Below are 17755 nucleotides of genomic sequence, written 5' to 3' on the forward strand. Positions count from 1 at the left end.
CTCCCACTTCATCACCGAGAAATGAGAATCACTCCCCTAGTCCCAGCGTTGCAACAACGAGTTCCCAGCCAGTAGGAGTCATCACTAGGAACATGGCACAGAATTTAGTTTAGGAAGACGAAGGAAGCAAGAAAGACACAGAGAGTACAAAAAAGAAGCAAGGTAGGCCCCATCAAAAGTTGATTCGAGAGAGCGAAGCAAAAAATAATAAAAAATTGGGTAATCAACAGGTGATTTCGGATATTCTAAAACCTAAAGGTCCCAAAGGAGTATAAATCCCATAAAAAGCAAGAGGCCCCCTCAAAACTCTCCTCAATGATAGTCACCTCATGGAATATACGGGGTTTGGGTCTCCCTATAAAAACCTAGGCGATAAGGGATTTGATTAGAGAGGAGAAACCTTGGATTCTCATGTTGCAGGGAACCAAGATGGAAGAAAGAGAAGCCAAAATGGCAGCACGAGCATTTTCGAAAGGTAGTGTTGGTATTGCACAAGTTGCAAGAGGGGTGTCAGATGGAATTGGTATGTATTGGTCAGAGATGCAATTTCACTTAGTTGATAGTATCAAATCTCATTTTTGGATTGCAATGATCTTAGAAAGGAAAGATATCAAAGAAATAATCCCTATTGTTAATGTCTATGCACCGATGTTATATGGAGAAAAAGTCTAGTTTTGGGATTCTCTTATCTCAATAAAAAACCAAGATGGATTTTCTAACTGCATTATGGGTGGTGATTTTAACACCATCCTATGGTTTGACGAAAAAAGAGGATCTATTGTTAGAGATCCCTTTCGTGAAAGAATGGAAGGCCTGATTAGCAAGTGGGATATGGTGGACACATGTCCTAAAATTGGGAAGTACACTTGGAATAATAGAAGAACTAGATACAACTTTATAGCAGTGAGGCTAGATCGATTTCTCATTCATAGCAGTTGGTTTCCAAGGGCCCTAGATTGCTCTTCATCAATTCTAGCCCAGGATGAATTGGACCATCGTCAAATATCTCTTCATCTGAACCCCCCAGAGAATTTTGGGCCAATTCCTTTTTTATTCAATCCAGTTTGACTAAAGGAAGAGGGAGTCTCATATCTTATCAAAAAGCCTTGCTCACTCCAGTGACAAGATCTCCCTCTTTTGTATGGGAATCCAAGTTGAAAGTTATGAAGCAAGCTCTGAGACTTTGTCTTAAAACCAAGTTTGTTCCCCCAGGGCAAGAGCGAAAGGAACCAGTTCAGCAGTTATCCCAACACCAAGAGTCGATGGAAGAAATTCCAATAAATTCATGGTGCTTAGACAAAGAACGGGATCTCATAAAACAAGTATTTGCGGTTAGTTGACAAGAGGAAGAGACATGGCGTCTGAAATCACAAAGTTTATGGCTTAAATTCAGTGGTCAAAATACCCCCATTCTTCCATAAACAAGCCAAGGCAACAAAATTAAGAAATAAGGTGAAAGAGATTGTTCCCGAAGGTGGATTGAGAATCTCCTCCTTTAAAGGAATAAAAGAAGCCTTCTGGCATTTCGATTCCTTATTCAAGGAGGAGAAAAAGGTTGATAGGGATTCGACTCATAACTTCCTCTAGTGTGTTCCATCAGTGATCTTGAAGTCCTCTAATTTTTTTCTAGTAAGTGACATTAAATAAAGCAAGTGTTGGAAGCTATTTGGAGCTTAGACCCTGATAAGTTACCATGACCAGATGCATTCTCCAACAAATTTTTAGAGAATTTTGGCCTTTGATTAAGGACTTGTTAAGAATGTTGAATAGAATGAGACTTGAAAAAAGATTGGGGTTGGCAACAAATTCTACCTTTTTAGCCCTCATCCCCAAAGAATAAAACCCGGTAAATTTCTCCAACTTTTGGCCTATCTCATTGTGCAAATCAACGTACAAGATCCTAGTAAATATCATAGTGAATCAGTTAGGGAGATTGCTTCCAGAATTTATCTCGGAGAACTAGGAAGCTTCATACAACAACGTCATATCTTGGATAACATAATCCTAGTCCAAGAGGCAATTCATTCGAGCAAAGAAGCAAAAGAAAGAGGTATGGTCATTAAGTTAGATATGGCTAATGCTTGAGGCACTCCCTCCTTTAATTAATGTTTGAAAAATTAGGTTGTTGCAAAGATTTCTTTAGATGGATTAAAGCATGCATAGGGTCCCCCTAGATCGCCCCTTTAATAAATGGATGCCCAACAACTTTCTTTAAGGCCTTTAGGGGATTTCAACAGGGATGCCCATTATCCCCTCTTATGTGCATTATCACAACGGAAAGCTTAAGTCAAAATTTGGAGCTAGCTAGGCAAGAGACTCAGTTGGTGGGACTTAGTATAGCTCACAAAGTAAAGTTGGTAAACCATTCTCAGTTTGTTGAGGACACTCTCTGTTTGGGAGGAACCTCTAAAAGATTATTGCTCTGGAATTCCAGAAAATTTTGGACTCTTATCTTGTTCTCTCGAGAGGATTGATCAATAAAAGAAAATGTCAAATATATGGATGGAATTGTGATATTTCAACTCTTCGCGAGATTGCTAGAATAATTGAATTTCTTGTCACCTCAAAATTGGAGAGCCTTCAAATATTTGGGTATTCCTATATCTTTGGGAGTGACCAACAATGAACATTGGGAGAAGACTCTGCGGAAAATGAAGTGTATCCTATCATGGGGAGCGCAATGGTTAACAACCGCAGGTAAGGTGATCCTGATCAAATATCTTCCATCATCACTTCCAATTTACTTAAGTTTGGGGCTAGCTCCTAAAGGCGTTATTAATCAACTAACTGGTATGATGAGGAAATTCATGTGGAAAAGTGGAAAGAATAACGAACATCACTTCCATATTGTCAACTGGAAAATGGTTTGAATGCCCAAAGCAGAAAGAGGACTCGCAATTAAAGACATGGAGTTGATGAACATAGCATTAGGTACCATAATAGTATGGCGATTAATTTCAAAATCTAATGAGTGGTGGAAACGAGCCTTTTTACAAAAAATGTTTCCATAAGAATAGAATCCTAAGACCAAAATAGGAAATCTAGCCAAATCAAGGGTCAAAATTTTGGAAATTATGTAAAGAAGTTTATTTCCTTATCTTCGATCACCTTGGGTGGCAAACGGGAAATGGTGCTCAAATTCAATTGTGGGAAGACCATCTTCTAGTGGTAGAATTGTTGAAAGGCGATGCAACTATGGAATTGGTGCATTGGACGGAAAATAAGGGATTGAAACAAATCGCAGATATCTCCATTTGGGACACTAGTCAAGTTTGATGGATTGGATGGCAAAAAGACAACATCCCTATCAATCTCCAACAATCGTGGGATAAAAAGCTCAAGGCCCTTAAAGGCTTTGCGTCAATCGTCACCACAAGATTGGATCGAAGGATTTGGCAGCCAAGCTAGAGTGGAAACTATTTAGTAAAAGGAGGAAATAATCTCCTAGCCCAAGGTCAATTATAGGGTAATCACAATTGAATTTGGGTTACCATATGGAACACCGATGGCATACCGAAAAAATCAACTTTTTATGTTGGGGACTTGAGCGATGGAAAATCTTAACTACAAAAAAATGGAAAAAACAAAACATGCACGGCTCATCCAAGTGTGTTTTATGCCAAAAAGAGGAAGAAGATATCCCTTACCTATTATGGCAATGCCACTTCTCTTTGGAAGTCAGGTAATTAGCTCTAGCCTGCATTCTTGATGTGACAACCATTCCAAATCCACGGGAAGCAATGTTGATTAATAGTCCATAAAATTCCATGGCAAAGAAAGATAGTTTAGTTGTAGCAAGATGTTGGAAATCCTTGTCAAAGTACCTATGTTGGGCAATCTGGATCGCGGGCAACCGCTCCACTTTCAAGCATGAAAAAAAAGCGCAATTGTTACAACCTCCAAAGCAACAGAAATGTTGTTAGAGACAATTTCAGTTAAAGGTTTTGATAAAAAAGAATTCAAAGAGCTCTCTCATATAGAGAATGAATGGTTGAAATTAGAATCATGTTCAAATCACACTGGCAACTTCAAACCCAAAGGATTGGAACCTCAATCTCATTTAATCAAGCTGGAACAAGATGACTTTCGCATATGGAAAAGAAGTTTGGGGAAATTTTCAGTATTCTTTGATGGTGCTTCGAAAGAAACCCCCTGGGAAATTTGAACAGGAGGGGTTCTCTTTCACCTCGATGAAGAAAGAGTCTCAATTCTCCTGGGGTTTAAGAGTTGCTACATACAACTAGGTTGAGTATCTTGCACTGTGGTAGGGCTTGGATCTGGCCCTCTCTAGAGGTATTTGACATCTATCAATGTTTGGGGACTTTAAGATCATCATACAACATGTGATGAAATGCAAAAATAATGATGATAAATTCCTTCCTCCATTAATACATCGAATCAAGTTATATTCCTTCCTTCAATAATATATCAAATCAAGTTATTGGCCCAAAAAAAAAATTGGTTCGATTGACTTTTATCCTATAATAAACCCCAATGAGGTTACAAATTCCCTGGCCAATCAAGGCGCGCATTGTACACAAGGAGAAATAAAATTTGATGATCGGACTATAGCATCCAAAGTTATCCCATAAAAGTCTATATGAAACGGTTACGATGTCGATGCAAATCAAGCAAGGAACAAGGTGTCGGAACAATGTATTTATTTCCATAGCGCATTAACATACTAGCATCTTAAATAGATTAAAGCAAAGGCCCAAGGACAGCATGGAGAAACGCATCAATCAAGACAGGTGGAATGGAATCATCAACTGGAATAAGACACATGAGATATTAAATCATATGTGTGAGCTTCCATTATGTGAGCTTCCATTATGTGATAATGTACCTTAGGGTGACTTCAAGTTTTTTTTCCTTTGATTTCCAGAAGGCCGATCTGATTCATTATGGCTCCTGCAAAAGGTGCTCTAGCGATGCATGCAGCGATTAATGCGGAATGGAGTGAACTCGAAGCATATTGGGAAAGCGAGACAGTATATATAGGGAATCTGGGGATTTCGAACAGTTATGACCATGACCATGACCATGAATTGCGGAGCTGCGTTAGTCTAATTTGTCTTAGTCTCTAGTGTTGTCTCAATATGATGGAGAGCTCTCTGAGAGAGTGAGGAGGATTTTGGTTTTGTTCTCACAAGAATGGCAAGAGCACTTAGAGTTTATCATTTCCTTAATCTCGTGTCACACGGAGTTGATTTTCGCTGGATTTAGGGCTCAAAACGAATTGATGGCTCGTCGGATGGGTCTAAGAAAGCTGAAACTAGACCGACTCCAGTTGGCCATGGAGATGATGGAATTTTGTTTCGTAAACCCACGATTAGCAAAAGAACGAGGTGCAGCGGACGAGATTCTCTCGGCATACAACAACACTAAGCAGATTGAAATTGTTTTACGTAATGGAGATGCCATCAGCAACCGAGAAGGTGAAAAGCAGTAGTGACCAAGCAAGTGACCAGGGAGTCAATCCCGCAGAAGACATCGCGATAGAAACTAGCGCTCAAGAACCCCAGGTTCTTGGGCATATATAAACACTTTTTTCTTAGTATTAGTCTCTGTTATGCAAATATATGGTTTTTGGTGGTTTCTTTTTTGTGTAGGATTTATAAAATACACCAATTTAGTATCGTTAAATACAAAATGAAGGATAGATAAGAAAATATTTTTTTTTAATTTTGGGACAAATGTATTGAATTATCAAAATTATTTAATTTTGGGACAAATGTATTGAATTATCAAAATTATTTGTGATACATTGTAAAAAGTCTTAGCCTTCAAACTGGGGTTTCTTAGTAGAGCGAATATATATATATGACTGGGGTTTCTTAGTAGAACGAATATATATATATATATGACTGGGGTTTCTTAGTAGAACGAATATACATATATGATTTTTTTCCTTGAAGTTAATTTTAATTTTTTTCTTTTACTTCAATTTTTTAATTTTTTTTTTTTTTTTTCACTTAAAATTATGTGCAAATAACTATTTTTGGACTAAAGTGTTATCTTTTGACATAAAATTTGTTATTTTTCAGCGTTCTTTGATCAATATTTTTCCATAAAAAACATTTATTTAACACATTCTTTTTAGTGAGAGAGTTATGAAATTTGTATTTTTTTAATTAATCTATTTGTAAAATGTGTAGTTTTTTGACAGTGTTTAAAAAAAAAATAGTTATAATTATTAATTAACAATACATAAACATATAATAACCAAAAAAAATCCTAACTTCAAAATATTAATATTATTATCTCTTTAACTTTGTTAAAAATTGAAAATTTCACTACAAAAAGTACAAATTATCTCTTTAGCTTTGTAAAAAATTTGAAAATTTCACTACAAAAGGCACAAACTTGAATAACTCATTAAAAACAAACATATCAGGGAGTAAAAACAACAAAAACAACTTGAAAAATGGGTGAATAGTTGACATTTAAAAAAAAAAAAATGTGCATGCTTACAACTAAAAAAAAGAATGTCAAAAATATCTTTGGGTAAAAAGAAAAAGTTGAAGTCCATCAAAAAAAGAGGTTGATGTTGCTCAATCATTTTCAAAATCAAGATGAAAATCATCAACATTTAAAAAAAATGTTCATCCTTAACACATAAGAAAATTTGAAGTGTCAAATATATGCTCAAAAAAAAAGCTTAATATTACATCAACACTTTTCAAAATCAACACGAAAATCATGATTTTTTGCAACCTCCAAAAAAACCTGAGAAATCAACATGAAAATCACGATTTTTGGCAACCTCCAAAAAAAAAAGAGAACTCGTTCTTGTTAAGTTGGTAACTTTGTTGTCTATGAAACCAATTTCATACTTGCAAGGCATCCAAATTAATGTTTTCAAGACTATCCTTTCTACGCAAGCACATTAACAAGTTTATTGTTAACCCCATCTTTTGTAATGTCACTTAATTGAAAGCAGATGCCATTGTTAGATTTCCAAAGAGCATTAAACTAACCACAAACATAGTGATTATTGCCTATATTAATCCCAAGTGGGACAAGATGTTGAGACAACAGCGACTAGTGTTGCTACCACAACGTTTCCCAAAACTATTGTAAGTAACCAAATTCACAATCTAGCTAAGTTGTGTTATCGTTTATCCTATACTATTCTCATGTACATACCCTGTCTATCTATATAAATTGGTTGGTCTGAGAGGAAAATTACAATAGCTTGTTCTTCAGATTTGTCAATCACAATAGGGTTGCACAAAAGAGTATGTCTTTGTTGCAAGCTCAATTGCCTTCCTCAAAGTGCCACTAAATTTCCTCAACGAGTTGCCAAAAAATGCCCAGACTATAGAATTAGCCTTGTGGCCCTACAACCCAAATTGCTAAAGCACCATCCTCTGGCATGAAATCACCAAAATTGTCCTCGGCATACCACCGAAATCTATCTCAAGATGCCACCGAAAATCCACCTCAAGAGAGCACCAAAATATGCCTTGGGATAATACCAAAATCTACCTCAATGTAGCCACCGTCTTTGTCATTCAACCAAAGAGATAGTCCCAAAATTACCGAACCAAAAAAGAAAATAAATGAGAATTTACTAAATAAGAGTGGAATCTTTCACCACGAAAATTAGTAGAAGAAAAAGGGTCTTAAAACCCTTAGAGCCATAACTCAAGAAAATAGATGTGTTTAATCCAATTCCATGATGTTGATTTGATTCCAACTCTCCTCTAATTATAAATTCCTTCAAGTGCTCCAAAATGAGGGGTTGTGAATGCAACCCCCAATCTAGGGTTTTTTTGCCTGACCCAACATTTACATAATGTTGCCTCGACATTAGAAAAATTGAATTTTACCCCTTTATCAAAACTATAGCCTACGGGGTTAGATATGCTATTTTGTCCTCCCTAGGGCAATTAATTTGGAGGGAACATTACAAACCAACAACTCTATCGTTTGGAAAATTTGAAAATGAAATGGAACCTTTATCCTCTTTCCAAGAGCAAATCGTTTGCAGAGCTTTAATCATGCATCCTTCTCCAATGTGAATCTAATGTGAATCTAATGGTTGTTCCAATGCTATTCATGTGTCACATCGATCTGAAACTCAAATGACCAAGCCTACAATGTCAAAGCCCAACATTAATGTTATCATCAACTACAATAATTGAAGCTGGGTACCCATCATTCATAGTGGATTCAAGCTTATACAAATTGCCCAACGTGAATCCAACGGTTGTTCCAATGCTACTCATATGTTGCAATGATTTGAAACTCAAATGACCAAGCCTACAATGTGGAAGCCCAACATAAATCTTATCATCAACTACAATAATTGACACTATGTGTGCCCATCATTCGCAGTGGATTCAAGCTTTATACCAATTGCCCACTCTACTTCATTGAGCAGCTAACTCGATTTGGCTTATTAAGTAAGAAGCAGTTTCTTTGTTCAAACAAGGTTATGAGACTAGTACCTGTGAGTCTACTTGTAAAATGCAAAATATGAACTATCTGTAGAAAAAACGGAACATATTTGAAAACCTTTTTGCCTCTTTTATACAACATGATTCCAAAATGCTTTTTTCCTCGCCAATGTTGACACCGTCAACTCCCAAATTCACTTGTGTGTGAATTTGGTGAAATCAATAAACCAATCCCTTGAGTTTTGTGTTTAGATGCTCCTGAATCTGGTACTAGACAAACAACATACCCCTTATAGGCACTAAGAAGGCCTTGAGAAGAAATGAATTCAGCAAAAGCTGTTTCCTGAATAACGTTGCCTCGCATTATCTGCAATCTTCTTCCGACAGTTCAATCTTCACTTTTCCTAGCCCATTTTTGTATTGCATCAGTGGGATTTGTGGTTCTGAACTCTTTGCCTGTTACAGATCCGCATAATCCCGTTTATTTCAGGGCCAGAAAGAGCTTATAGCTGCATAAACTGATGCAATCTCCACTGAAACGCTCTATCATGTGCGTGTCTGGAGTATAGGCAACTGCAGCAATATTAGAAATCCGATCTGAGGGTAAAAACCAAAAGACTGGAAGAAGGGGGCAAAGTACGATATCATATATACAGCATCCAGCTCCAAATACCATGTATATAATCCAAAACAAAATTGGCATACGAAACAAAAGCTAAAATATGTAAAAGAAGCTATAGATAAATGGCATAGAAATATTTATTATCTAGTGCAATCACAACAAAAAAATACAGAAAGCCCGCAGGGCATAGAACAGTTGGTGAATGTATGCACTGTTAAGGCACTCCTTGTGTAATGGCCACCAGCTTGAAACCCCAGGGGTGTTCCACCTGCCTATCCTTCAACTAGAGGTTATAGTGGTAATGGTCAGAATTCACCCAGTGTCGTGCAAATATGAAACTGGACCCAGTCGCCAATTGTTCTAGTCACAAAAAAAAAAGAGATAAATACAGAAAGCTCTGTTTTTCACATAAGTATTGCTTTTTTTTATAGGCATAGTCACTGCAGTGATGCAGTTATTAATAACAAGAGAAAATCTATTATCTACAGCAATCACATTTGATAAATGCAAAAAACTCTACTTTATCACATAAGAGGTAGTGCCTTCTATATGGGCATTGTGACTCGAGTAATGCAGTTACTAAAATTGATTAAAACGGAACTGTGTAACTAATTTACAGAACAACAGCGGTAAAATTAATGGAAAACTAGTCAATAGAAACTACAAGAGAAGAAAGAGTTTTGACAGCACAAAGGCAGCTGGAGGACCACTGGAACTCCAGCACCTAATATCATCAAGATTCAAAACATCCAAAAATGTGCAAACAGGGAAAAAGGTTTTATAGACACACAAGCTACTCCAAGATGCTACAACATAGGCATACTAGAGTGGAAGGCCCAGCAAACCAGCATAATCACCCTGCAACTATTTAACTATTTTATTAAAGGGCCACTACCTCTATGGATGCCCATATAGCCATTTCATTTTTTCCAGATTATCTCATCTATATCCACCTAAAAGTTCTTTCAAATGATTCCATGCATTTCCACTTTAGATTTAGGGAATTACCTTTTTATCAGAAATAAACAACACAAAATATGAAACTCGTAAAAGTTCCATTCAAAATAGAAAATGTGGCAAATGGCGTTATAGGCAAAGTCCCAGTGAATGTACAAAAGAAGAGGAATTGGAATCTCCCCTTGAAAAGGATTCAAATAGCCTGCTATGTGCCAATTTGTTAGCAAACATAATTGAGGACGGCACACGAATAAAACTTAATGCCTTACGTCCATTTCATGAAAAGAAAGTAATGAGTGAACTATCTGAACAAAAATCCCAATTAGAGTTCAAGAGTTGAGCAAGCATAACAAGTCCTACGAGGATTTTACGTGCTCCGTAATTTTTCACTTTTGTTTCTTTCATGGCCTTGTCCTCTATCCTAATTCTATTTCAGTTTTAAATCTTTCCATTGAAGCTTCATATTTTTTTCCTGAGATCCATGAGCTCCAATCAAACAATCCACATCAGATGCTTAGGATATGTAAGCTGACACAGGAGGGGCCGATGGGTCCTGAGAAACTGAATTTTCGTTGCAACAGCCTCCTGAGAGCGGACGAGATGTTAATGATGATGGAGATTGGCATGAAAGCAGAAGAGGAGAGGCAGACCCACAAGGCTGCTCCTCTATTTCAGACTTCATAGGTGCAGGCGAGGCCGGGTAGGGAGCCTTGGTCATCAGCCTGTACAAGAACAATGTGAAATTCAGTAATAATGAAATTAAACTGTAAACAAGATACAATGGCAATCAACTACAGTGGATTTGGCTAATCACAGCTCCCTGGTTTCATGTTTATACTGTTATAAACAAACATTGTCATACCCACGCTGATCTCTCTATACAGATTAAAAAGAAAGAACCAAATGCACAAATTCACATATAGCTTAAGCCTAAAAAGTTCGAGCAATGCATAAGAAAGCCCTGCAGAGCAGAAACATGCATATAGCTTATTTTATTAAGAAAATAAGTTATGTTTGGTTATGGCTTGAAGTGCCCTAAAGGCCTCTTTCTACACACGAATCTAACCTATACCACTTTTATATCAACTAACAGTCTAGGAGTAGTCTTGCACAATATGATTTTAGTAAGACACGTGCTTATAAGAAGAATGGAATCGGAATTCTATAAACAAGTTTAAACCTTTTTCCTGTTTAAACGTTTCTCCCAGGTGCTTTGGCATTAATGCCTTCCAATTGAAAGAAATAAACAGTGGACAGTAAAAGCCTACGCAATGGCTGTGGGAAATTTTCAGAAAGGCAAACTGTAAATTTACATCAACACTGTATAATGTATATGGCTTCAATTTGAAACAAGTATGGAAATGCCCTCCATAAGCGTTTTGAGTTGCAGCCACGTACCAGTCAATCTCATAGACATCAGAAGATATTTCCTAGATCCTAAGTTTTGGCCACTAAACGACAGCCAAAGGGAGCTTTAAAAAGGGGGCTAATTTTCCGAGCACATTAATTCACAGATAACATTTCCCTCGCCTAAGATATTTATGTTGCTGCTCGTCCTTAAGATTATGAAAGAATATTCAACTGAAGCAGAAACCGTGACCCACCCACATGTATCCACCTTCCTGATTAAAAGGATTTGTATTTACTAATTTAGTGAACAATGTTTTTATATTAGCTGCCATTTCTTATAAATTGTTGGGTTTAGAAAGACAAATCAACAGAACAAATGGGTTGACAGAGAAGAAAATGTTGAAAAGAATGTCTCACACCTGTCTTTGCGTTTCTCAAGAAATCGCTGAAGGGAATGTTTTCTTGCAATCGGAAGGTCTGCATCCACACAGAACCACAATCCATTTCTTAATTTACAAAAACAAAAATTATAAAAAAGAATCTTCACATAATGAAAAACCTTACAAGAAACCCTATGTTAATCCACAAAAGACATTCACAGAAAATGACTATCAATCAATCAAACAATCAACCAAATAGAAAATGTCAAGATGGCCAGAAGACTAAAATGTTTATATTCTTTAACAAAAGCACCAGAGACTAAAATAATTATGTTCTTTAACAGAAACAATACACTTGTTTCATACTAGTCAATTGTCGATACGTTGGTAAAATATGTCATGATAAAAGATTTGGATTTTTAATTTGTTTGATATCATTGATCTTGCAACTGCAAAGACACCCCTTGCATCGCAGGACGATACACACTTTTAGTAGTTCTGAAGCCTCTCCACACTTGCTTCATAAGTAGATACGTCGGTAAAATATATCATGATAAAATATTTGGATTTTTAATTTGTTTGATATCATTGATCTTGCAACTGCAAAGACCGCCCTTGCATCGCAGGAAGATACACACTTTGAGTAGTTATGAAGCCTCCCTCCAAATTATCGTTGGGGGAATAGTACCATCAAATATGAGAAATAAAATTATAAATCTTTTCTTGTCACACGGCCTCAGCATGCCAATGTAACGCAAATAAAACCATAACTGGCAGAATAAGGATGTCTTACCAGCTTGTAACTTACGAATCGGTTGGTGATTTGGACCGCCTGCCAAGGGTATGGGAGTGGTAGCCACCTCAGAAGCCCCGCCAGAAGTCTGAAGAGATAAAGAAGTCTTTGGTATGGAGTTCAACGGAGGGTTTACAGGGGTTTGTTGAGCAAAACTTGCAGGTTTTATAAAGCTAGCGTTTAAAGGATTTCCACTATCAGCGAGCAGCATTATAGCTTGGGCCTGCGCTTAACAAATATAATCCGTAAGTATTAAACCATAGAAGAGAGGGAAATTATACCCATTGTGAGGGCCAAATAAATGGAATTCCTACCTTGTCAGCCGGTACATCGTCATAGACGTTTACCACGCCGGCATAGAAAATAGTCAGTTGTGCAGTAGGAGGCTTAACTGACGGGGTCGAAGTAACAGCCGACCTTGTAGAAACCAAACAATCTTTGCATTAAGTACAGGAGAGAAACGCACCCGTTATCAAAAGAATACTGGAAGAGAACAGAAATTTCCTAGTAAATTACCTCATGGCCGGTGAGTTTGGAGGCAAAATGCTACGAGACAGCCACGGCTGAGCTGTTGTGGACGCGAAACCCTTTTGCTCTGCTCCAGGAAAAGGGCGGAGGGAACCAAAGCCTGTCTGCTGAGAGTATAAACCAAGGTGGGTGGAGACATTTTCCTCATTTACCGGCTTCGATCCTTTGACATCCTCTTTCCCGTTACCAAGGTAAACGTTTTCTCCACGGCCTACGGCAGCGTTGCCGATTCCTTTCTCGTTAAAATGTTTGCTAAAAAGGCTAAAAGCCTGCGAAAAATTTATTTTATTACCCTCAGCAGGGGCGGATGCAGCGGGACTCGTCATTTGCTCAGTAGCGACAGGTTCTTGTTTTGCCTGTGCAGTGACGGGATTTTCATCCGTTTGAGACTCGTTTTTCACAGAGCCCTTCTCGATCCCCAGGAAATCCATCGCTACGGCCTGATCTTGCGACATCTCTGCAAAAAACAACTCATTAATATACATTAAAGATGAATCACCTGGCTGCTATTCGATTTGCCAGTCCGAATGCAAAACAATACAAGATCCAAGTGTAAGTACTAAAGCACCATCAATATGAAAATTCGAACTATCCTGTTTTATTACGGGTAGAGATCCACTAAAAATCCGTTAATAAAGGCTGACGAGACGCGGGTTTATACATCCAGAGTTATATCCATGGCGCGTTAAAAGCCGACGAGCAAACAAAAAGTTTTCAGAATACAATCACGAGCCAATCGGGCAATTGCAAAATCGAACCGTATACATCTTCGTTTATAGCTATGGAAGACAAACCCTAAAATCGCCTTCATGTAAAAAGTTACCCTAAGAAGTATAATGATAATTTTCGGCCCAGGAAAAATCCTCTGAAAGATCCGATTCACTATGTTTATAAACGCGCAACAGAAAGGAATCGAATCGTAGAGCTATGGAAAACACAACCCTAACCTCCTAAACAATACAGCATAATATCATGCGCTTTCAGGGAAAACGTTACCCTAAATGTATTGGGCTCGTTTTCAGCCAGAGGAAAACAAATTCCTCTGAAATTTCCTGTTCACTGTGTTCGTAAAAACAAGAAAAACTAGATGATCATCTAACTCCAAGAACTAATTATCGTATAGGCTCTGATTTCCTGCTCGCCTCGTTACCTATTCCAAAACACACAACCTCATCTTCATCCGGACAGTTGGAAAAGAAACTGTGACCTCGGTTTTCGCCGTCGCGGAAGCGTTGTCAATTGAGTAAATTAAGTCAGTTACGTTATCAATCGAGTAAATTAAGTCAGGCGTTGATGTCAAAAAAAACCAGTCTCGAGCAGGATATCGATATACACCTCAGGAAAGCATTTTAACGGAAGTTTTCCAGCAGCAACGACGTAGAAAAGAAATTCTGCACAATTTATTTTCAACGCCTAGAATATTAAAATCAAACTACTCTGCAGACCTCAAATGCAAGGAATTTCTTTTTAAATCTCTGAAACCCTCAGAATGTGAAACGACAAATCAAACTCTATAAACTCGGTGTCCTGACATCGAAATGTCAAAATAAATTAAATATATAAAATAAATAAATGCACGCCAGGTTCAGCCCCCATCAGGCAAGCGAAAAATAAACTTCGACGCGAAATCGACAACTGTTTCTAAACTGTAGAAAATAAATAAACGCACGGCAAGTTCTACACCCATGGAGTAAGCGAAAAATAAGCCTCAAAGCAAAATCCACAGGCGTTTCTCTCTTATAACCTAGCCTCGAAGCAAAATCTACACACGTATATCGCTTATAACCTAGCCTCAAAGCAAAATCCACAAACGCTTCTCTCTTAAAACCTCTGAACGGAGAAGGGGACAAAATCTTTGACGTTTTTCATCAAATCTTTTAAGTATGTAAATTAAAGCTAAAACTCTTTGAAAACCAGTCAATTTTAAGTTTAGAAATCTTCACTGTGCAGTGCAGGGAACAAAATAAGAATGAAAATCAACAACAAGAACGAGCCGAAAATCTTTTATTTTTCTCCTACCTCCTGTCAAGAACCGAAATCCGAAATGATGGCACGTCTTCCGCCCTCACCGTCTTTCCGCAGACCTCAATTTTCAAGAATCGTTTTTCAAATCATCCACAGCCAAAGCAAGCGCGCTCTTGCAGCCCTTTCCTCGGTCGAGAACTTCTGTTTTCCTGCAATTGCGGAGAATCGGAAAGAAAGAAAATAAGCAAGCGTGCGAAGTTAAAAGAGAACACAACGGCAACAAACAGTCTACCCCTACCGTGCTGATGCGATGAGATGCGAGGCGAGTTGAAATTTAGACGCTGTGGTGCTGCTTCTAATCAGATCCTGAAATTAAAGCAAGATTCGCACAGCCATATAAACAAGGGAAAGGCCGTATTTCCAACATGTGCAAAACACAAAGAAGGCGTGCCTGCATGCTTTTGCTTGGCGCCGCGCCCAATGCCCGCCCTGTCATCAAACGGAAACCACACCAAAACATTCTCGCTCTTCCCAAATCGACTTTCTCTCCTACGTCATTCACTTACCCTCACGTGATTTAAATGACAAATGAAAATTACTTACACGCATCCGTTATGCGGGCCCTACCTTGCCGCTCTACACGCATACGGCAGATCGGGTAAAGTTTTCTAACACCGTGCCCCATGAGCGCTCCATTACGCAGCGGGCCTCATATATAACACGTGATCCATCAGCCTTGTGACGTTCTTTCCTCTCATTATTTTAAGATTTTTATTGTGAGCAGAATTGTAATCTGATTTCAGATCCGCCATCGCCATTTACACTTTTGAAAACAGCTTACCTACTGCCCTTCCGTAACACTGGGGTGGTTTCTGGTTCCCCTTAAAACCACGTTCGAATGCCGTATAGGCAGGGGATTGTGTTGAAAAGATTTCTCCAAACCATGCACATGCCTGTGCAACTACCAGTATCACTGTGATATTTTCATACCCATGCGGCAATGCCCACCCAATATGACGTCTCGCTGTTTGGACGTGTTTGGCCAATTGTCTTTGTTTATATCCTTCTTATGGCAGGAATTGATTCATGGTGGGGGCATTGTGTTGGTATTTTATAGGCAAATTTCACATCAACAATAAATTTGTTTTTTTATTATTTTTTTAATATATAAAATAGTATTTTTTAAATAAAATTGAATATAAAAATTTAAAAATAACTTGTTAATTAAGTATCTTTTTATTTTTATTTCGTCTTGTTGTTTTTGATAATGTGTATTTATCACATTTTATAATGGCTGTTTTTTGGGGTCGAATTATATTTTCCATTAATTTTTTTTAGGGGGTCGAATTATATTTTCCATTAAATCTTTTATCCAGTTTAATGAGGGGAATTTTTATTTTTTCCATTTTCCATTGAATTTTTTATCCAGTTTAATGAGGGGAATTTTTATTTTTGTATTGATTGTTTAAATTTTAGTTAGAAAATTATAATTTTAGGTTGTTAGGTGTTTATGTCTCTTATGATATTAATTTTTGTTTGATATTAAAAATACAATCTAAACAATAATATTACACTGTTATTAAAAATTGTGTGATTAAATTTAAACAAAAAATTCATAAAAAACCATCTAATCAAATTAAATGTAATTTAATACTCCTAATTTATTATAATTAATATAAAATTTGTAATATTAAAGAAATATATATTTTTTACCAATTACCACAAAACTTTCTTCCTAGTGCATTAAACCAACTCATCCATCAATGAAATACCATTGATGTTTTTTTTGGTCGTATGAGCACTTTATCACACATTGAAATACCATTGATGTTTTCTTGGTCGTATGAGCACTTTATCACACATGATATCAGTATCAATTGATTTAGGTGAAATGTAAGAGCATTGTATCACACATGATATCAGTTTCAATTGATTTAGGTGAAATGTAAGTATGTTTTTGTTCATGTTTCTTATTGGTAAGTTGTAAGGTCGCTAGTCATGATATGGATGTTGGTTAAGGGTGAATATTGCCTCTAATTAGATTGTGCATTGGATAACATAAGTTTTTTAAAATTGTGCATTGGATAGAGTAAGCGTTTTTGAGATTGTGTATTTGATAAGATATGTTTTTTAATAATGGTGAGAACATTTACATGGATGTTTTCATTATTCAAGTAGGTGTCTTATAAACCACACTTAACTATATTTGTTGGTTCCAAACAGGTGACAAATGAATTTTGATGTGATTAATCCTGAAAAACATGTTCAAAAATTTTAAATATTATTAGTCTTGAATTTGAGTTGTATTATTTATAGTTTATTATTTGTATTGATAAATCTTTTGGGTCCCTTTATTATTAAATTAGAATTTTTATAACATTCTTAATACATACTCTATTTTATTTTAAGAGAGATTTGAAGTCTATTTTCTTCAAATCTTATGTTTTTAGGGTGTTATATGTTATTTAGTCATTAGAGATATACATTATGAACCTTTTTTTCCTTCAAATCTTGTGTTTTTAGGGTGTTATATATTATTTAATCATTACAGATATACATTATGAACCTTTGTAATTATTGTTTTTTTCTAAGTGGCTTTACTAGTATTTGCAATTATTTTCTTGTAGCAAGTAGCATTACCATTAATGAAATTGAAATGAAAAGAAAAGGAAAGTGAATATACTCTCTTGAAATTTAGATATTTTTAAATATTTTCTGGTTATAATTTATTTATTTTTATGAAATGAAATGAAAT

At 36.7% G+C, this 17755-nt stretch overlaps 1 protein-coding gene across 1 annotated transcript; it reads right to left on the minus strand.

The window, feature by feature from the left end:
- Positions 1–10063: 10063 nt before the first annotated feature.
- Positions 10064–15545, minus strand: LOC149168166 (protein TIFY 10a-like). Its single transcript, XM_089428139.1, has 7 exons — positions 15299–15545; positions 15055–15209; positions 13024–13492; positions 12822–12924; positions 12508–12730; positions 11754–11811; positions 10064–10706 (listed from the first exon to the last, which is right to left on the minus strand). The coding sequence occupies exons 3-7, from the start codon at positions 13488–13490 to the stop codon at positions 10499–10501; spliced, it is 1059 nt and encodes a 352-aa protein (XP_089284265.1). The 5' UTR covers positions 13491–13492; positions 15055–15209; positions 15299–15545; the 3' UTR covers positions 10064–10498.
- Between the last annotated feature and the right edge of the window lie 2210 nt (positions 15546–17755).

Source organism: Pinus tabuliformis, chromosome 4_2, assembly GCF_031772625.1.
Source record: "Pinus tabuliformis cultivar Carrire ecotype Pingquan chromosome 4_2, CPIR1, whole genome shotgun sequence".
Taxonomy (NCBI): Eukaryota; Viridiplantae; Streptophyta; class Pinopsida; order Pinales; family Pinaceae; genus Pinus; species Pinus tabuliformis.